Source organism: Pseudopipra pipra, chromosome 8 (assembly GCF_036250125.1).
Source record: "Pseudopipra pipra isolate bDixPip1 chromosome 8, bDixPip1.hap1, whole genome shotgun sequence".
Lineage (NCBI taxonomy): Eukaryota > Metazoa > Chordata > Aves > Passeriformes > Pipridae > Pseudopipra > Pseudopipra pipra.
Window position 1 is genome coordinate 36,643,942 of NC_087556.1, and position 21,865 is coordinate 36,665,806.

At 39.0% G+C, this 21,865-nt stretch overlaps 1 protein-coding gene across 5 annotated transcripts; it reads left to right on the forward strand.

The window, feature by feature from the left end:
- Positions 1 to 4,878: 4,878 nt before the first annotated feature.
- On the forward strand, positions 4,879 to 21,152 carry FAM204A (family with sequence similarity 204 member A). Of its 5 annotated transcripts, none has more exons than XM_064663675.1 (8): positions 4,879 to 4,928; positions 5,475 to 5,803; positions 6,447 to 6,537; positions 7,071 to 7,104; positions 7,713 to 7,815; positions 9,505 to 9,594; positions 20,330 to 20,436; positions 20,783 to 21,152. In XM_064663675.1, exons 2-8 carry the CDS (start codon positions 5,552 to 5,554, stop codon positions 20,832 to 20,834), a joined length of 729 nt encoding a protein of 242 aa, XP_064519745.1. In that variant the 5' UTR covers positions 4,879 to 4,928; positions 5,475 to 5,551; the 3' UTR covers positions 20,835 to 21,152. The 5 variants fall into 5 exon arrangements, with proteins under 5 accessions (XP_064519745.1, XP_064519747.1, XP_064519748.1 ...); XM_064663677.1 differs by having other exon boundaries at positions 7,716 to 7,815; XM_064663678.1 differs by having other exon boundaries at positions 5,475 to 5,788.
- Positions 21,153 to 21,865: the final 713 nt, after the last annotated feature.

Consider the following 21,865-nt stretch of genomic DNA (forward strand, 5'->3'; position numbering starts at 1 on the left):
CAAAAGCTCCTACTTCCTCCCTGAATACTGTGTCCTAGGGCTTTAGAGATGCCTTTTTTGAAAGAGTAGACAAAGCAACTTGCTCATGGGCTGCTGATGCTTAAAACCACAGACATTTCTTTCTGTTTCTAGGGTCAGAATTTTCATCAAAATGCAAACCTCAGAGGAGCAAGGACATTGTAAATGGTGCTATGACAATATCTTCACTAAAAGTCAGGGCTTGATACTGAATTATTCAGTTATGTACTTCTCTCAAAAAAGAAAGTTTAGGAACATCTGAGCAGATCTGCTTAGATCTTATATGGCAGAGTATGTGGGAAAAAATGCCCTCTGTAAACCTTTTAATTGAGTTTAAATGTTCATTTGAGTATAATTATTTTAAAGGATTGATAAAAAGTATATTTTAAGTTCGCAACAAATTAAAAGTTTAGGAAGGAAAACCCAGAGGCTATTTTATTGTCTTTACATCTCTCTTTAAAATCATATTAATTTTCTTCTCCAACACTATTTTATTGTATTAAAATATAACCATGCTAGAAAAATTTCTCATTAAGTTAGCAAAAATGAAGACAAGGTAGATAGTATACCAACACAATGACTGTAATCTGCTAGTACAATAAGGCCTTCCTATTATGTTTAAACAAGAATCCAGTTCTTGATCATTTTGACATGGTTTGAAAACACCGTCTCGAAAGGATAAAATGTAGCATTTTTCTATGCTTAAGAAAAAGTTTCTTATGTCCTCATTTACTGCTAAAAAGAAACAATAATGCAAAATGTATGCTGTAGGAGATTTCATTTCTGCTCTAGGAAACTGTATATTTTGCAGAAATAGGATGTACAGGGTTAGTTGTGATTAGCTGAGCATGGTTTCAATCATATCTCCAAGGGAATAGTTCAGGCCTCCACGGTGTCCTGTGGTTGATCTGAGGGAAAGACCTGCACTGGGAGAAGTTGCTGTTGGTACCTGGCCTGTGCATAGCCATCAGCTTTCCTGGGACCTGACAGATTCAGCCACTTCTGTTACAGTTACCCATTGAGAGAGTTTCAAAAAGAACCCAAACAGTGCTGGGTTTTGTAGATGGTAATCCACACTTTTCACCCAGAAAGGAGCAGCACAGCCTGTTTCAGTGCTGCTCCATGAAAACAAGCAAAGGTATGGAAAAATGCCCAGTTCAGGCTTGATACAGTGCACACTGCCAAGTGTGGGGGTGGGATGGAGAGTGCATCCTAAACAGTGCCAGGGGTAATAATAGCACCAGAAGCTCAGAATGACTGCCCAAAGGAATACAGGATATCTTCTTCCCAAGCAAACTTGCTTAAGACCACCTCACACAGCATGAACTGGGAGTACCTTGGCAGTTACATGCTAATACTTGGCTACTGTGCAGTGACAATAGAAAGACCAACACCAAAAGCTGCTGTTTCCAATTCCTGAGCACACCATGTGCTTTGCTCTACAGAGATTCCTGCAGCAGGAACCTCATATTCCTGTTGCCACAAGAAAATACACATGACAAAGTAGACTATAACAACAGGGACTCACAGTGGTATCTGTAAATATCCAACAGCAGGTAAAGGAAGGTAACAGAGATACAGAGAAAACTGCCTAGAACCTGGAAAATCATAGAGATCATGGAAGATTCAAATTAAACTTGATGTTACATCTAATTTCAATAGTCCTTCCTTCTAAAGTTCAAGTAGCTTTTAAGAACAGCATCAAAAATATCCAAACTCTAATTACTGTGTTGGGCTAGTTTGGTGTTCCACAGGAATCTCAGAGGCATGCCTCATTTCATTCCTAGGAGTCATTGTTTGGCAGGTCTCCAGGACAGGAATTCAAGTGAGAAAGGAAGTTAGATCAGTTGACCAAAAGGAAATAAATCAGATTATTTGAATATTTGCTCAATGGGGAACAGAAAATTGCCATGAGAAGAATTTGACATCGAATCAAGTGTTGGACACAATAGCAGCTCTCATGATTTTGATGTAGGAACATGAGTGTTGGTCACAAGGTTGTGCTGCCTTCTATTTCCTTCTTGAAATAAAAAGACTCTATACATTATTTCAACAAACAAAACCCTAACAAATAAACAAACAAAAAAACCCCAAACCAAAACACAAACCACAGCAAATAGCAAATTCTGTTAAGTAGCCAACAATCTCTTTTGTGGTTTTGTCAAGCACTGACTTTTGAATACAAATGCTTCTGGATTGATGAAAGTCAGGCAGGAGCTCTTGCCACCATTTTTCTTTCATGGAAGGACCTGTGAGAACTCAGAATTTATTGTGGGAGGACTGGAGATCATCCTGAAAATTTGGCTTTTAGAATTACAGACACAACTAATTTGCAATTGTAAAATGAAATTAATGTGAATATTTGAGTACTTCATTTGTGTGCACTCCCAGTGCCATTGGCTTGTGGATACTAAATAAGGAGCACAATGTTTGGATACAAATTGTGTCACACAAAATTAAATTTGCCTTCTGAAAATTTATCCCTATCAAACATATAAATTTACAGGTCATAGAGGTGTCACATATTTTTCAATTTTTGGAGTGTGTTGAAATTAAGAAAACATCATGCAGCCCAATGGTCTAACAATCTGCTAGAACAAATGGCAGTGAATATCCAGTATCAATACAGTTATTAATTACCAGTTATCTGTATACCAAATATAACCAGTCATTAAATGTAAATAAAATAACTCTCTTAAAAATTGATTTCCCAGATGAGAGGAAAATCTAGTTAGCAAGCTGAGTGTGAAATTTACATGTAGTTCATGAAAAAGTGATTACTTACGGAATTAATTGATTTTAGAAATGAATCTAAGGATGTAAAATTATGGCATAAAACTGAAAACAATCTGAAGATCTGTTTTATGTCCATGAGAAAGGCACTTAGTTCTCCCTTCCAAGCACAGCCAATCCCAGAAGCTGTGATCCACCGAGAAATCCTTACTCAAAGCCACATTCCCTATTATCCATCTTCATAGCACTTGCCCTCTTCCTATTCCACTCAATTATGTCTACAACTGGGTTGTGTCCTGATTTGGGGTCAACAATTCTTTCCTCAGAAGTCTCAGTATCATACTGAGATACAGTTTTCAACCTATCAAGTTGTCACTCAAAAACGCATCTTCTCACAAATTATCTGAAAACTGGGAACCCTCCCCTCTTTCAGACTCATTTCAGCGCTAGTGGTGTCAGCCTCACCCCTGCACAGTTTCTCTGTGCCTCCCTTCCTGTTGCTCCTCTTGTGCAAGGTGCTTTTGCTGAATCATATCCAGGCTGCTCCCAAGGACGTGTTTGTGCTGTGTGTCTCACCTGGGAAAGCAGAAAGGACAAGGAGTAAGAGAATCTTCCACACATCCTTTGCTGAATGCTCTGCGTGGACTGACAGTTAACTTTGAAGCACCCAGCACACTGCTGTGAGACTCAAAATTCCCAATGGGGTTCTAAGAGCTTTTCCACATTCTTGGAGCAGCTTAAGGAAAATGTGAACTCTGATGCTGGAAGAGAATCCACAAGGAACAACCTTGTAAGACTTGTGAGTTCACCTTTCCGAGGTTTTCTCTTTACCACATCAATCCAAGGCACTAGTGGGAACCCTGAAAGGACTTTTCAATTCTTCAAAAATATTTCTTTTTAGATCTTCTGCTCTCTTCAGAGAATTACAGAATCACAGAATCAGCTGGGTTGGAAAAGGCCTCTGAGACCATTAAGTCCAACCTATGACCTTGTCAGCATCTTGTCAGCCAGCCCATGGCACTGAGTGCCACGTCCAGGCTTTCCTTAAACACCTCCAGAGACGGTGACTCCACCACCTCCCTGCACAGTCCATCCCAATGTCTGATCACCCTTTCTGTGGAGAACTTCTTCCTCATGTCCAACCTAAACCTCCCCCTGTGTCCTGAAGAGTATGACCATAGTCATTCTGTCCCAGCATAAACACTTTGGTGTGGCATGATTACAAGGTTTACTCTTGGAACAGATGTCGTATTTCTTTATGGCAGCTGGGACTGCTGTACAACGTGTTGCCTGTCCTTCTTCTGAAAGAAACATGAGTCTCATGAGGAGCAGCTGAGGGAGCCGGGGGGGCTCAGCCTGGAGAAAAGGAGGCTTGGGGGGACCTCATCACTCTCTGCAAGTCCCTGACAGGAGGGGGGAGCCAGGTGGGGGTCGGGCTCTGCTCCCAAGGAACAAGGGATAGGATGAGAGGAAATGACCTCAAGCTGTGCCAGGGGAGGTTTAGGTTGGACATGAGGAAGAAGTTCTCCACAGAAAGGGTGATCAGACATTGGAACGGGCTGCCCAGGGAGGTGGTGGAGTCACCGTCCCTGGAGGTGTTTAAGGGAAGCCTGGACGTGGCTCTCAGTGCCATGGGCTGGGTGACGTGGTGGTGTTCGGTCACAGCCTGGACTCGATGACCTCAGAGGTCTCGGCCAACCTGACTGACTCTGTGATTCTGACAACAACCTCAGTGGCACTTACTGGGCCATCTGCCCCTTCGGGAGCTCTTACGGGAGCCTGGAGGTCACTCTGTTCCCCTCACAGGGAACACCCCACACTATCCCAGGGAACACCCCACTCCTTCCCAGGGAACACCCCACACTATCCCAGGGAACACCCCACTCTATCCCAGGGAACACCCCACACCTTCCCAGGGAACACCCCACACTTTCCAAGGGAACATTCCACACTATCCCAGGGAACACCCCACACTATCCCAGGGAACACCCCACACTATCCCAGGGAACACCCCACACTATCCCAGGGAACACCCCACACTATCCCAGGGAACACCCCACACCTCCCGGGGGACGCCCCGCCCCGTTGCCATGGAGACCGGCGCGGCCGCTGATTGGCTGCGCCGCACGGCCCAATGGGCGGGCGGGGTGTTCCGGCGGTGCCAAGATGGCGGCCAGGTAAACACGGCCGGGCGGGGACACGGTGGGGATATTGAGGGGGCTTCGCGAGGGCTCCGCGGGGGCTTCGTGAGCGCTCTGCGGGCTATTGGCAGCGCCGCCGGGCCTGCGGGGGCCGGGGGGTTCCGTTTGCCGTCTCCCACCCTGCGGTGGAGCCGTTTCTCCTCCGGAGCGGGTGCCCCGCGCTCCCCCGGCCTGCCCCGGGCGGGCTCTTCTCTGTCGGCCCTGCCCGGCGGCGAGGGCAGGGGCTTGTGCTCCCCTGGGAAGCTGCTCCTGGGGAGGGACGGGAGGCGTTAGCTCTGGTGTCGCCCCTGAACCGAAAGTAGCCGTAAACAAATGCGAAGGGGCATAACTTTAAAGGACGAGGAGGGGGAAAAAATGAACTATAGCTTCAGCCTGTGGACTCAAATCGTCTACTCCTCTCTGATACAGTAAGTAGTAGAAGCTTTATAATGTGCTTTTCTAAAGCATGTACTGATAGTTGCTTGTGAGAAGCTAAAATATTTCTGATGAGGTGTTTGGTGTTTCTGTTTCTCTCTCCTGCAGGTTGTTCTCACATCGGGATGGGTAACCCGGTGTCTCTGCAGTGACTTGAAGTGGTTTGGACTTGCTGAGACTGGAAGATGTGGAGTGGGCTGTTACCTCCAGGAGTGAATGAAAGTGATGTTGATTTGAGTTCTGATGATGGGGACGATTCTCCTGCTTCCTCTTCAAAGAAAGAGGCACAAGATGATATCCAAGGAGCTGAGCTTTCTGAACTCCCAGGGAATGGACAGGAGAGTAGTGCCAGCAGTGAACCTGTTGTGATAGCAGTGGCAGATGAAGACAGCGAGTCTCACACGTGCCCTCCTGGAATCTCTGCAAATATCTGGAATGTAGGTGTCCTTGCAGGTCTCCAAACGAGCATTAATACAACAGACTCAAAGCCCAGTGGCTGATTTTAGATTAAAATAACTCAATGTTGTTTTTATCTGAAATGAAATATAATATGATCAAAGGATATACCTGAGGTTGTTTCAAGCAGGGAGAGCAGGAATTTAGGTGGGAAGTGACTGGGTAGTTTGATAGTGATTGAAGGCACAGCAAGGAGTTTTTATAACTAGACAGCTGCATGAAACTTGTGTTCTCAGTGGTTTTTGGGCTCTGAGCTGCTTTCTGCATCAGTAAGGATTCACAGCTCAGTATATCAGCCATGGTAGGGGTGATGCATATGTGGAAAGGGTACCAGCAGAAATGTATTCTGTGGCACATCCCATGAGAAAACTGTCAGATTTGAGTAGTCCTTGCATGTAGGGAGGGCAGAAAGTCAGGGAGAGGTGGTGAAAGATCAGAACCAGTTCTGTTTTAACACCATCAGAGTTGGATGTTCTTGATTTGTAAGTTTGAATGTAATTGTTAATACCAGGTACTGTGGATAAATAAGATACCGTCCCAATGTTTCTCAGCACAATATGTAATTTCTTAAAAATAGGAGGGGAAAAATTAAAATTACTGATTTGCTTTTTCTTAACCTTGTAGAAATTTGTGGAGCTTCAGCAGAAGCACCGTGAAATGAAAATGGAAGCAGAGCAGGAAAACAGATGCCGAAAGAGAAAGCGCCACCGCAAAGGTGTTCTTTGTAATCATGGAATTTACCTTCTCAAAATTGAATTGTTATCAGCATGTGCTGCTTTGGGGGGGGGGAGAGTTGTTGTTTTTATTTTGGCTTTTTTTTTTTTTTCTTTTTAGTGAAGAAATGAGTGCCTGAGTAGATGTATGCTATCTGTTGTCTGTGATTTTGTTTTTCTAGTTGTATACAGCACTTGCAGGTCCAGGTTGTAAATTGCAACTTAAAAAGCAAGTAATATATTTATCCTCTTCTTTAAAAGAAGGTAGAACTTAGTTAGTACTGATTTATAATGGTTAAGTGTGTTTCAGTAATTCTGTAAATCATACTTTAGTGTATTCTAGTTAAAACTTCTTCACAGATACTGTAAGAGTGTTTTACAGCTGAGTGGTTTAAAACCACACAATCATTGGGTAAAAATCCCAGTGTGTTGATCTTTGAAAGGAAATGTGACCAATTAGAGCTCTGTAAGTTCACTGGGTGCTGTGGGGTGTTACTGTGTAATGTTGGATTTCTCTTTTCTTTTTTTCCCTTAGCAAAACAGAAAAAGGCTGATGAAGTGACTAAGAGGTATAACCAGGTCAATGTGATTTCCTGAGGTCTGTTTTTAGTATCAGGCAAAACTTGTAAAAAAGCTTGACCACATGCATGGCTAAAGCCTAAATTTGAACATCATGTTAAATATCTGCTGAATATTTTCCATGTCTCTGTTGGACAGGCTGAGTTTGTATCAGTGAGTGCTAAATGGAGTGTTACTGCTTGATTTTAAAAATCAACATTAATGTATTATTTACTGTAACTTAAAATAGACTTAATGTTGTTCCTGATTATGTTTTGCATGTAACTGCATAAACCTCCTGTTCAGCCTGCTCCTTCTCTTGTTTTTCCTTCTTGTATTTCCTTCTGTGTTGTATTTACAGTTGGATTCAATGATCTTACAGGTCTTTTTCAGCCTGAATGGTTCTATGATTCTATCAGCTTGCTTTCAACATTCTGGAATTATACTTACAGAGGGGGAGGAATAATTAATTTCACTTGAATTAAAAACTGAATGGGTGAAGAGAGCATGCCTGCCAAATGGAAGAGTTTATTCTAGCACTGAATCCTATTTAGCATAGAATATTACAAGTTGTGGAAAGGGAGCTGGTTACACTGATGACTTGTTTGTTTGTTTTTAGTAACCAACAGTTGGAAAATGAAGAGAAATGGAAAGAACTGACACAGTACTTTGGAATCAATGATAGATTTGAGTCACCTGTGGATAGCAGGGCCCCACAAAAGGTGAATGTTGCTACAAAGGCAGTGTCAGCTTGTACCTGGTGGTAAAAGAAGTTGACATTACCTGAGATAGGATTAAAACTGAGTCTATTTGAGAGTAAATAATCAAATCACTTGGGAAGGGCAAATTTGTGATGTTTTTAATAGATTTCTTTTTTGAATGGTTGCTCTGCTTGCTCTTGAGACAGCATCCAGGCTTGTTTCCTGTCTGGTTATGTTTTCTCAGAATGCTTCATATGTGTTGTTTGACTTTTTATTTTCTTTTGTTTAGTTGTGTTTTAACTTTAAAATGTGTCACAAAAATCCTTCAGTTGGCACCAGTGGCTTTAGGAATTAAAGGGGCAAATCTATCCTGCATTTTTGGTGGGATTCTAACACTTTCTGTTCATAAATACTGTGTAAGTAGTCATATTTGAACTAATTGGTACACATAATGGACAATTAAGAAACTTCATATATTGTGAATTCCTAGTAGCACTATTTGTTCTGTAGTTTTTCTGGTAAAGTCCTGTGTAAGTTCTATGGCATCAAATGTCCAGTTAGCCTCTTTTAGGATACATTTTGGTTTTTTCATTTGCCTACAGTAGGTTTCTACATGAAAGTCATGAGACATTGTTCACTCCTTACTTTTGGTGGCTCTTTAGTTGTCATTAAACTGGTCAGGATAGATCTGGAATAAGGCCCAAAGTGTTAAAATGCAGATGGTTTCCACGTGAGTTCAGGGACTTTAGTGGAAAGTGTGTCTCATTACTTTCAGAAAGCACATCTAACAGAATTGGCTATCACTGCAATTTCCAGTTGTGCATTTTGTTTTTTCAACTGCCACCTGACATAATTGAAGTGCAGAGTTTGCATATCACTGTTTCTCCAGAATTCTGTTAAGTTTTTTGCTTTTGTCTCTTCAAAAAGTGTTTGTTATGAAACTGTCAAATGTGTTTTCTTTAGCATCACTAATATTTATAACCAGTGAGGCTGTAAATTGCCTTTTGTTATGAGAGTTTTTTTGTGAAATTCTGAAGTCAGTGCCCTCTGCTATGTTACCCTTCTGTATTCCATCAGAAGTTTCCAACTATAATTTCCAAGAAATATTTACTTTTTATGGTTGTGTTATTTGTAAATGTTGCTGTTGAACAAGTTATGTTACACTGATCATAGCCTCTGAAAATAACCTTTAAATTCTGAAGCTTTTTCATTGTTTTCCATAGGGCTGCTAGAATTTTTAATTTATTAGTACAGGGAGTGGCATCGTGCCAGAACTCAGTTTTTGGAGAAAGATAAGATCTCAGAACTGTAACGATACAGTGGTAATTGCCATTCTTCATGTTACCTGACACATATATTTCACATTTTGTTTAGAAAGCTCCAGGGATGGAAGAGATAAGACAGATCTTCAGATGAAATTTCATTGTGACAGGCATAAACTAGCCCGTGTAATTTTTTTAACCTATAGTATTATCCTGCACATAAGGTGGAACTAATGCAATGATTTGTGCTCGGGCAGCCTTTCAGTGAGTTCTTAATTATACTGTCCATTACAGTACAGAGACAGAGTGGGTTGTGTTACATAGAAATTGCAGGTTTGTGCAGTGTCCTAAGGAATTTTATGAAAGAAATACTTTTAGAAAGGATGTACTCTCTTTAAATGTGTTCTCTTTGTCTTAAAGATATTTACCTTTTTTTTTTTTTTCCTAGTCTGGCCTTGAACTTAGCATAGAGAAGTGTGTGGCTGAAGGGGACATTACCAAGGCTGAGGAGCTGAGTGACAGACTGGCCATGCGTGAGGTGAGTGGGCTGTTAACAAAAACTGCCAGGGGACACTGAGTTTTGTGTGTCTGTACAAAAGGTGTCATGGCTAAAATAGCATTGATTGTCTGCTCCATCTTCCCTGTTTCCTGAGCAGAGTCCTGTCAGTGACTGAAGGACTTTGCTGCTGATCTAGTAGTGCTTGGGCAGCTGGAGCTGTGTTTAAGACTTGAAAATTCGACCACAAACAATGCCAAGTGACTTTGCTTTGAAGCCTTCTGCTGACTGCACGAGTCAGAGGGGTTGGTAACTGATCCTCCATAATGAGCTTTTGACTTCTCTGCGTGTTGCCAGCCAAGAGAACAGGAGTAGGATGTTCCATTCCTCTCAGTTCCCTGTGCCTCATATTTTTCTTTGCATTGCCTCCTCAATAAGCTTAGGAAGCCTGAAGACAGGTAGAGATTTAGCAAGCTTAGAGTGAAATGTGTCCAGATAAGGACATACATACCCCAGCTTGTGTTCCAATACTTTTTCTTCCTGTGTATTCATGTTTTCAGGAGTTGATGGCCAGAGGAACTGAGGAGAAGAATGGGAGTAGATGGTTGTCAAATATATTGCTGTAGCCTTAGAATTGTGTTGGATTTTTTTTTCTCCTTGTCATAACTTTTTAGTGTATAAGTGCATATCTAAAAACAAATCCAGGTGAGAAAAACACCATTTTTTCAAGATGTTGTCTTGTTTGTTGGCGTATCTGAGAAATTTTATGAAGGCTGTGCTGCCCTTTGCTACAAAAATTGGACCCTTCTAAGTCTGTATGTAGTGCTTAGTGAATACTTAAACTGGTGAGGAATCTTTTAGGTAGCTCTGGTAATTTGATGTCAGAAATACTTGAATAGGTGCACATAAGGTAGGTGGTAGCAGCTGAAGTATGTAATTTAAATCCACGAGATCTGTTTTGCCCACTGCTAGCTGTGCATGGGGGAGAAAATGCAGAGGAAGAAAATTAAGATAAAAGTATAGTTGGAATAGCTTTGAAGCCAGTTAAGGAAAAATCTAAATAAGTATTATTTGAGTGAGTGGAGAAGCAATCATTTTTTAACTGATCTGATTTGTATAATTTAGAGATTCTAGATTAATACTAAAAATAATTATATAGTTTTTGCTTTCATTCCTTCATTTTGCATATTCCATCTTCACACAGCTAGTGAGAATTTTCTGTCCACTGTATATGCTTTCCAAATCCAAAGGTATTAGAAGAGGACTAAGAAAGCAAAGACAAATTTTGACGACTACTCATTCAAATATTTTAAATAGGTTTTTAAAGTAAGCTTTAATGTAAAACTGCAGATTTAAATCTTTTTCTTGCAATGTATTACAGTGTTGTGGTGGCTTTAAAAAGAGAGGACTTTTGAAATGGGAAATACAGTTGTTAAGGTTCTGTGAGGTTGGGTAAAACTAACTGTTCCTCAGGGAGTGTTCTTACAGGATCGTTAAACTCCTCCAGGTAGTCACTCAGGGCAGTTTGTAATGACTGGCCTCTTATCTGCCTTGTCACCAGTGATCACAAAACTTCAATCTGCAAAGATAACAGCCACTGACAGTGATAGGAATGTGTCCTGATGTTCCCTTTAAGTCTGACCAGCTTCTGGCTGTTCATTACTTTCATGTGTACAACGTGACAAACACTTGCTGTTCTCCTTCACAAATGTCATTATCCCATCTGCTCTAAAGTGGTTAGAGTATCATAATCAATAAAACATACTGAGGTTCTAGTGCAAATTGTTTGACTATAAAAACAAATTAATGTAAGAAGTTTTAAGGTTTTGTAATATTTATGATAAACTGTTATCTGATTTTGGTAGCCATGGGATTATACAACATCTAGCACATCCCAGGTGCTGCAGCAATGTATTATTATTTGTGGAACATTAGCTCCAAATTGTTGACTTTCAAATATTAGCATGTTGTAATTCTGAAAACAAAATGCTTGAAACATTATTAGTATTCACAGCCTTGACTTGGTTTTGGTTAAGTGGGTTTATCTGAATAAATAGTATGTTGAAAGAAGGAAAACTCAAATGGCTGGCTTGATCTCTCCTGAGGAGTTCTGCAGAGGCAGATTCCATGTGAATTCACTGGGGTTCTCTGCTGTTGTAAGGATGTGCTCCATTACTCCCTGCAAGGTTCATTTTTCTTTGTGATTTTCGGAAGCTGTATTTTTTTTTAAATGGATCTTTTAAAATCCCTTTTTTTTTTTCCTAAGGAAGTTGTTCTAAGAGTGACCAATTCAGTGAAGAGCTATAGAAAAGGATTTGATTGTGGAAGAGGTTGATTCCACAGTCATTGCTTTGTATACAAGTACAGTTAATATTGCTTTCATGTTGTGCAGTATTGATTCAATCGCTGCTTTCCTTCTCTTAGGAAGGAAATTTAAAGAAATTAAATTTAAAGAAATATCCCTTTTGAGACTCTTTTTATACAATGCTTCTAAGAAGTGAGTTTAATTAAGTATGTGGCTATTTGTATCCCTCTAACTTCCAAATGCAACACAACACAGTGAGCAAGTCAGGCATGGAGCTGTACTATTGAAGGGCACCACTTCTGAAGTCTGGAGAAAGAAATGGATGAATTATTGTTCTTTTATCTCGACTCCATCTCTTTCTGTATAGTTTTCATTTTTCTTGGGCAGTGTCACAGGGCTGGGGACAGGGAGTGTGTGCTGTTTGGGGTGCAGCCCCCCTTGCAGCCCTGGGAGAGCTGTTCAGTGGGCAGGTGTTCTGTTTGAAATCAGGTGTGGGGGGTTTTAATCGGCACCGTTTGCTTTTGCGAGAAGCAGTGACTGGAACCTGCTGATAAAGCCTTTGCTTTGAGGCACAGATCCCAGAGTTCTTAAAGCCGTTTCCTGCCTTAATAAGTGAAACTAATTTTTGATGTATAACATTTATAAGCCTGTGAAACTGATAGGGCAGCTTCAGTATTTAGAAAAACGAAGCCAAAAATAAACAGATGATGAGTATAGACAGTAAAAGCACGTCCTGAAAAGCAAAGGAATGTCAAAATGATGCTGTCAATATGCTATCATTATGACACAGTGAGAAAGGGTTTTTTAAAATCAAATTCATTCAAAATCAGTGATGACTTAGGCAATATGCATAATCTAGCAGCTGTGAATGCATTACAGAATTTTACATCCTAAAAACCTAAATGATACTGCTTCAAGGTTTTGGGTCTCTTGCTTTCCAAGTGGTACTTGTTGCAGGTTCCATAAGGAAAATGTTATTGTACTGCAGTAAATGAGGCATTGGGCAGTATGTTGTTTGTTGTTTTCTTCTGCTTTGACAAATATGCACAAATGCTGATTTTTGAAACAAAACTTCTCAGTCTGGTCGTGTTCCATGTTTTGGACTGAGAGTTAGAGCTTGGATACCTTATGCATGAGGCTGTGTTCACTAGTGTGAATTCCTGTGTAGCTTTTGAGACTACCTGATGTGTGTTACCCCTGTTTTACTGGCAGTTGATTCTGTTATAAAAATGAGTTGTAGTTACATAATGATGCTGATATTCTGTCTGATCTCTTGGCAAACCTCACTACAAAGTGTTAGCCCTTGTCTCCTGTTGTCAGTTATCAGGGGAGCAGATCCTTAAAAGTGGTGTCCTTGGCCATCTCCAGAGCATGTCCTCATGTGGGATGTCCTACTTCACTGTGAGGCCTAGTGATCCTGAAATTCTTGATCTCGTTCTTTTATATATGAGTGAAATTCTGCCTGAAGAAATGCAGACATCACTGCATTATGTTGTCCAGAATAATTTAGGCCATCAGTAACTCTGCTCCTTTAGCTTCTGCTGGAGCCCCTCGGTCTGTGATGCAGTCAGAGTGTACAAGGTCAGCACTGCTTTGATGAATGTGCTGAGCAACAACATGATGCACACAGGTCACACTGCTTAATCCTAACTCACTGCACATCTTAAAGCATAGGTAGACTACTGCATTATTTCTTTCATACCTGCAGTACAGTGCCATTAGTATTAAATAACTAGCAGTTCATTGCAGTGTGCATGGTATAATATGCACAGTTATTGTTCATTGTTGTAATCCAGTTGCTTTGTTATCACATTCCAGGGTTTCCAGCATTGGCAGAGTCCTTCATGTTTTACAGTTCTGCTCCTCAAATGTAGACTGGAACACCTAAAGGTGTTGTTTGAACATTGCATTTAAGGATGACTTGTTTAACTTGAGGGATGCCAATAGAACTGTTATTAATAATGTAGGAGTTACCCAAAAAATTCTGAACCTTTTAGAATGAAACTTTATTGAGAGAATAAAGTTCGTGGGGACACTTCCCTGGGCTGAAATAAAATGGGTTTTGGTGATGCCCTAGGGTGGGATAGCTGAGATCCAACCATAGCAGGTACTTGGATATGTAGCTTGGAACAGACATTTGGAATTATGTCAGCTTTTTAATGCTCTGTAAAAATCTTCTTGGAATAGTATCTTGAGATGTAATTAAGTTGTTCCTGCTGTGTTTGTGGGAATCTGCCTAGATTTTTTTTTGAAGAGTAAATGTTGATAAATTAGAGCACTGTGACTGTGCATGGTTGGATGTGTTCATCCCTTTGAGTACAGGTGGTATGTGGAGATACCTGGTAATGTCACTTTGCTGTAAATCAGTTTGTTGGGAGTGATACTTGTAAAAATTGTTTACCTAATTAAACCAATAATCTTAAAAGATTCCCCACCTCCACTCCTAATATATGTTTTCCAAACTTTTTTCCCCCTAGGGAGTTTTTTTCATAGTGCTTCTGTACTCAAGTCCTGGTGTGGTGTCTCAAAAAGCAGAACACAGATTTCTTATGGCTCTAATATTCTGAGAACTAATCTGACTAAAGCTCAAACTTTGCATTTTCCTGTGTTTTTTATGTTGAGTGCCTGGTAGGTAGGTGCCATATTGTCTAAGAGCACATTAGCCTGAGGACTGTAACTTGAACATGATAAAATAATCTTGACCATATTAGACTTACCTGTCAAAAGGAACTTTTAAAATATTTTGTAATTTAGTGTGCTAAATTGCTGGAGTAGTTGTCAGTCTCTAAAGAGCACAGACTTTTTGACAGCACTGAGTGCTCAGCTTAGTGGCTTCTGACATTTTGGTGAAAGATTTTTAAAAAGCTGTAATTTATAGGGACACTCTGGTATTTAATCAGGCTTAAATGAAAGATCTGCATCATAATTGGTGAAATTAATTGGCCATTCACGGGGATATCATTCACATGTTACAGCAAGATCAGTCCTGCTGTTGTTCCAAATTTGATGCAGCAGTTTTGACTGTTTTCTCATGATCAAATTAGCATCTGCTGCCTGCACATAACTTCTGGGCACATAATTTAGACAGGGAAGTACAGCCAAGGCTGTAGGTCAGAACTACTGAGAACCATCCTGGAAACTGGTTTCCATTTCTGGATCTGGGTCTGACGTGATTGACTGTGGTGCCATTGCTGTCAGAGGTGTGCAGGTGTTAGTGCTTGATGATATTCTGCTGGTAAAATAAAATTTCTGAATTCTGTGCAACGTTCACCATTTCTCATAGCGTTTTTGGGAACCTAAAGTGAGTGATGCAATTTTATATATAATGTCACCAAGTACTAGTTAACTTGGAAGTCTTGCCTGTTGAAGAGCCCAAAAAAAAAGGCAAAAAAAAAAAAGAGCTTCTGTTTTTATCTCTGAAGGTTTTCCTTTCTTACACTTAGTGGAGGTGCTTCCAAATACCTCTCTTCATTGAGGTGGTTTTCTTTTAACCTTTAGAACATGGCAGGGTTATCACCTAGAATTACATTCTTATGCTCCCTTAATTATGTATATCTTTTCCTTAACAAACCTTAAAAAAAGATTTCAGATGTTACAAGTCTAATTAAAGAGACAGACAAAGCACAGTTTATACTGTAGATTTTTTCTGCAGTTCAATTAATCAGCATGTTTTCTCTTTTAATTAAAACCATTTTAGTAAATTAAAGCCCACAGCAAAACACATATATAATTTGTTTGTAATTAGCTCTTAATTGGTGGTAGTTGAAGCTTAGCACCCTTGGTTTCTTTCTTCATGATTGCCATTTTATTAGCAGCCAGTCATTAATTAATCTTTTTTTCTAATTAGCTTATAAAACTGTTGATGGCACATTATTGTAAATGTGATTTTAAGTTCAAAGCTTGTTAATAAGCTTTCTTACTTAGAAGAACAGAGATAAAGAAATTGCTGAAAACAGTACTACAGTTCTTTTTTTAAAACTGCCTTTGTTATAAGGGGGCTCTGTAAAGCATCTAACAGCTTATGGTTAATTTTTTAATGCTGTGTTTTCTCATGAATGGAAGAAGTTACTTGCATTTAAATGTTTAAGTCCAGCAAAGAGCTTAATATTAGAACAGTTTTCTGTCCTTCCTCCATTACTGTGTCATCCAAATATAATTTGATGTTGTAATACACAGCATAAAAATACAACAAAGGTATTACAAAGTATTTTACAGTGGAAGTTGAGCACATCATTGAAAGGGGACAATTTTCACTGCAAAATCCACTCAGTATTCCTGTTTGCTTTATATATTTTATATACGTCAGCAATGGATAACATTCCATAACATAAAAGGAGAAAATCATTGCTACAGGCAAGCCTGAAATAACTAGATTCATATTTGATGAGAAACTGTAACACTGCATTAAAAGGCTGTTTGGCTTCTCTGCTATGGTCAGAGGATATTTCAGGACCTGTTTGAATATAAATGTTTTGTTGGAGCTTTTGTGGGCTTAACATTTTTTCTTTCATACCCGAATATTTCTGGAGCAGTTCTTGAGTCAGCTGTGTCAGTGCTTGTATCATTCAGCATTTCCATTGCACAGTCCTGTCTGAATTGGAACTCTTTGCTTTGTGATGTTTAATGTTTAATGTCTTGATTTGCAGGGAAGTTTTCTGGAAGTTACAGTAGATTCTGTTGCAACTCTAAGAAAAATGTTTACTCTTCTGCCTGAACTTTACATTCCATTTCAACTCGAGCCATTTCTTTGCTTGTTTTAAAAGTGTTTTATGATGCCGGGCGAGAAACACTAGAAAGGGATAGCTGACAAGGAAAAAATTAAAAATTGGATAAAAAGTAAATGAATAATGTCATATTACTAAAAAGATGAGAGGCTAATTTGTGCCGACTTTTTGCTAATTTTGTTCAAGCCTCAAAATGAGGAGCTGTCACCCGTTCTGTGTAGCACTGATGACAGTGCCAATGATCCATGAAATAAGCTGCCGCTGGCTTTGTTCTGATAAGAATGAACAAATCTGCACAATGTACGGCTCCCAGAATCTCATTTTCATACTTGCATGCAGGCTAAAAGAAATAAGCTGTTTGCAGGCTTGATTAATCAGACATTTGAGGGTTTTTTGTCTCTTTGATCTCTTTCGTCTCCTAGGTAACTTGCTTGACATTAATGTTGAGCTTGAGTAAAGACAATCAGGAATTGTAGACCAAACTGATATAAAAATTAAAGACCTTAACACTTTAAGTACTCCAGTAATGGTTCCGCTTTACTTCAGAAAACATCTGTTTTCATTTAATTAAAGAACAAAAGAGAATGGCATAAATATTTTTCATAGAGACCTGTTATTCCATAAAAAGTTAAGGTATGATAATTGGTATTTTTAAATAAAAGAGGCAAAGCTTCAGATATTTGTTACAAGGTGACAATTTCAGATGGGTAGAAAATTTCCATTTATGCTACATTAAATGTCTGGAGTTAGATATTTGACGTGATTTTTGGTCAACTTCAAAATAGAAAGGTCTTTGCCCTGTAGAAACTTAAGGGTTTTTTATGTGTGTGTTTGTCTTAAAAAATATATATATATATTGTTACAAGGATGAACCATTATATCAGCTTTACTACCCAGTATGATTTACACACTTTAAACCTGTAAAATTGAAAGGAATTTAAAAAAAAATGTCGCAGTGCGTTTGCTTGAGGTTATGCAGACGCTTTTACAAATCTTCCAAGTGGCTGTAAAGATGAATGCCTCAAGGGTCTAGCCAGGGCCCTGCTTTTCCAACCAGCTAAAGCCCTTATCTTAAATCCAAGCAAAGTACCATTAATCTTTTTGAAAGACCTTTTATGGCTTTTAATATATCCCAAATTAGAACATTTTACACCCTTGGTTCCTGAAATATGGTGATAAAAAGCCTTTAGAGCTTAATTTTCCTTACTGCGTGCTCTGACCAATTTGCAGTTCTTTGTGATAATGTTTAGACACCTTAATTAAAATGCAGCAAAATATTGGATGTTCTATATGGAAAATGCTGATACTTTGACTACACAAGAAATTGTTGTATATATTTTTATTCATGCTTTCTTACTTCTTTTAAGATTGTATTTTATTGAGTTATCTGATGACCTGAAATGTTAGCAGTTTCTTTTTTTTTTTTTTTTTAATGTAAAATCCATTGACCAAGCTTTTATGGATTTCTCTTTGGGGGGGCAGATGTATGTCTGGGTGTGGGTGGGAGCAGAAGACATTTAATCTGACTGAAATGTTTATGTCTGTTTATGTGCAACATTTGTTTTCATGTCTTGAAAATTTGACTCTCTGTAGCCTAGAAATGATAACAAGGCTGCAAAATGTTTCTCCCTTTGCTTCCCCATATGCTGCAGAGGATCTTATTATCCTATTTTTTTCTGTACTTTTCAGAGATGGAAGAACTCATTCTGTCTTTCAAGAAATACAGACAAAAAGATTTTTCTGCAGCACTTGTGTAGACCTCACTTGTGTATATTTGTATGTGTGTAAGTGCTCAATAGGCCACTAGAATAGAAGGAGATGCTGTTATTCATCTCACAGTGAAAGTTAATTTTCAAGCGTGTTAGGAGGTAAAACCCAGTTAATAAAGGCATGGTTCTGCTGATTGACTTCAGCCATCAGATTGCTCTGTTGTTTAAGCTAATAATTAGTCCTGTTTCAATTTAAAAGTAAACATTTTTGGAATATTTTAGGTGAGTTTTCTTAGGCATTTTTATACTGCAAGTATATTAAAGTTAATAGCTGCTCTTAAATATTAAGTGACAATGCAAATAAAAGAATGTTATGTTTTAGTCTTTGACCTGAGATTTGGCAGTTCAGATGTTGGCATTGAATTACTGATTATATAAAATGTTAATGCTCAGGGGGGAAATTACGAAGATAACATAAAAGTTTTGAAATAACTGGTCACATTAATTATTCTGTGCATCGAGATGATTCCATAGGTACATATTTATGACCTTAAAACATGTACAAAAAGTGCATGTGAAACTTGTTTAGCATTCTTTTTTTCCTTCTTAAAATACTGTGCTTATGAAAATGTGTATTTTCCTTTTAAAATGTTATGCTTAGCTCTTAGCTGCTTGTGCTGTGCTTACTGCCTTTTCTTTAAGCTTGCTGCAGAAAAGCTGCTTGCTTGATTCTTGAACCCTGAGAGGACCATAAGGTAGAACAGCTTCTAGTGATCCTGGTTTGGTTGGGTTTTTTTTTTGCTTTGTTAACAAAAGGATCACCTACCTATGAGGTGTTTGGTGGGATAGTTGTAGAAAATGTGTCATCTACACCTGAAGATGTGTTCTTGAGTTCTCTCTGACCTTCTCTGGATACAGCATTTCTCAGAGTAAATCATTGTCTGTAGAGATGCTGCAGATTATTCAAGTGTATGACCATTAGTCATGGAACTTGAACCCAGGTGGTGAGGGGTGTTCTTTCACCTGCATCTCCCATGCCTCTGTGCTTTGATGCTCCCATGACATTTTGGGGGAATTCAGAATGTCCAGTCAGAAACATGTTTCCTAATTGCAGTAGGTTTTGGGGTGGATTGAAAGAAAACCTGTTTGGCCACATCAGTTTGTAGCAATTTTGTCTAAATGAATTGCTCACTTGTCTTGGAGAATAGCAGGAACTTTTGAGAACAAATTCCTCCATAATTCATAATGTCAAGTCATGACAGCAACCACAAAATGTAACTACAATGAACAAGTTATGGATGTTGATTTGAGGAAAATGAACTAGTCATAGTTAACAGTACCTTCTTCCATCTCTTTTGCTTTATTCTCTTTTCCACCCCCTTGACATTGGTTACAGTGAACTGAATTCTCAGAGTTTCAGTAAGTTTATGGAAGGGAAGTGGTGTTCACCTACAGCCTGTTACAACCTTATTTGAAAAGCATGCCTGTTATCACACTTACAATCTAAGAGTAGTAATGTGAAGACTAAAGGACACAGAGACAGTAAGGACACTGTTTTATTTATCTTTGGACAGACTGATTAAAAATGGTTAGTGGTTCTACTGGAAAAATGCGTGGTAGTAGCAGCTCTTCCTGTATAAAATTGCATTTTTGGGTGTTTTTGATACTGGTAAGACCTATGGTGATAGCACAGCTGAGGTCACTCATCTTAATAAAGGAGACTGTGTTTGCATATTCCTGTCTGTTTAAAACAAACAAACAAAAGGATCTAGTGAGCTGTTGCCCTTTGCTTTTATTTTTGAAAATCAAGGGTTTGGTGGAAAGGGTTTCTTGCCCCAGGATCCTCCACCTTTGTGTTTCTCTCAAGACATTCCCGTTTGTCCCATCTAGCACTACATCATCGGCCTAATATTTGAAAGATGTTTTGGTATCTGTTGACTTTTGAGAAACAATATCAGACCGAGTAATTTGTGAGGCTTAAATTTCACATGAGCCATTTGCATCTGATGAGTTTTCCTTTGTTCCTTTTCATGTCTTAGCTTGGGGTGAAAATTGCCAAAGCAGCTGCTTGCCGCAACTTCGTCAGAGCCAAGCAAGAAGCAGAGGCTGCCCAAGAAGCTCAAAAGAAAAAGAAGCTCGCTTGGGGGTAAGTCGTTTGAGTATGGAATTAAACATTTCTGGTATCACTGGCACTAAGTGTATACAATGCAATCTCAGGGAAATGTTTTCTTAGTTGAAATAGGCTTGTGCTAATCTTATTTGTTTAGTTTAACCTTGTTGGGTTTCGGTGGGGGTTTGTAGCTGTGTATCAGACTTCAGCACAGGGACTTTATCACAAATAATGTGGTGGTTGTATGGCTGTATTTGTCTTCAGGTCTTTATTACAGTGTTAAAATTAGTTTTTATTTTTGTTGTTGTTAAGAATAACATGGTTAAATAGCTGAAACACACATGCTTGTGATTCCTAATGTGGTTTTTGTGTCCTGTTTCAGATTTGAAGCCAAGAAAAGATGGGAAACAAAAAGCAACATGGGATACATGTAATCTGTCGTGTTTTCGGAAGTCAAATACCTGTTGTTACTTGAAGAATCTTTGTAGGCATCTTGTTAAATCTAAACATAAAAAACCCCAAAACAAAACCCAGCACATCAAATGCCTTGTATTTATCCTCCTGCTGTTAGACTGCACTGGCTTGTTTTGGGGCTCTCCTATAAAGTAGTAAAAAATACTATTTAATCATCAATCCTGTGTTAAATATAGCACTTTTCTCATAAATATGAAAAACTAAGATAGTGCATTTCAGAATGCATTTGGAGTCTGGTAGAGAACTCCCTGAACTTGGAATAAAACACTTGGTCCAAATGTGTTTTGTGCTGTACTGCAGTTATGATGAGTGGGTATAAGGGGAAGGGTAAGTTTTCCTGCTGGGGTTACACAGACTTAATGCAGGAAGTACTACTTCTCTGCTTGAAAGTTTGGGGGGAACACTAAATGAAGAAAAGCAAAACAATCCTACCTGTTCTAAACCAATATTATTTATGCATTTGTAGCCTTAGTAAATAGAAACACAAAACATTTGTCTGAAAAGGTCCATCCTCCCTCTCCTGGAAGGATCTGGTACTTTTTGTCATCTTCTGGTGCCACATTCTTCAGAATATTTCAAATTCCCATTTTTCTTTCCTTCCCAAGAACACACATTTTAAAAGTACCAATTTCTTTGAGCAGATAAAATATAGAAATATGTATCTTGGAAAACTATCTGAAACGTGTTATGTTGTACAGTTAACTGCACCCGAGATACAAATGCAGATTTTACTGCAAGTCAAATGTTTTACAGATCAATTAGGATTTGAATGTTTATGTTATAAGATTATAACAAGAATTGATGATAATGTTTCTTGGAAATTGTTCTCGGTGAAAAGTAAGTACACATTCAGAACTAATAACTTTTCTCCCTGAAGCTCTTGCATATATATGTTTAGTCACCACAACGCCTGAATGGAATTGGTAATGTAAATGTCAGTTATTGTTAACCAAGATTAATATGTTTGAGGCCAAAGGTGTGGTATTAGCGT

Bases quoted from the DNA above. Each gene is read 5' to 3' on its own strand.
- FAM204A (XM_064663675.1), top strand. From the start codon at position 5,552: ATGTGGAGTGGGCTGTTACCTCCAGGAGTGAATGAAAGTGATGTTGAT. The intron at 6,538-7,070 runs GTGTTCTTTGTA...TTTTTCCCTTAG, and splicing joins GAGAAAGCGCCACCGCAAAG to CAAAACAGAAAAAGGCTGAT. The intron at 7,816-9,504 runs GTGAATGTTGCT...TTTTTTTCCTAG, and splicing joins ATAGCAGGGCCCCACAAAAG to TCTGGCCTTGAACTTAGCAT.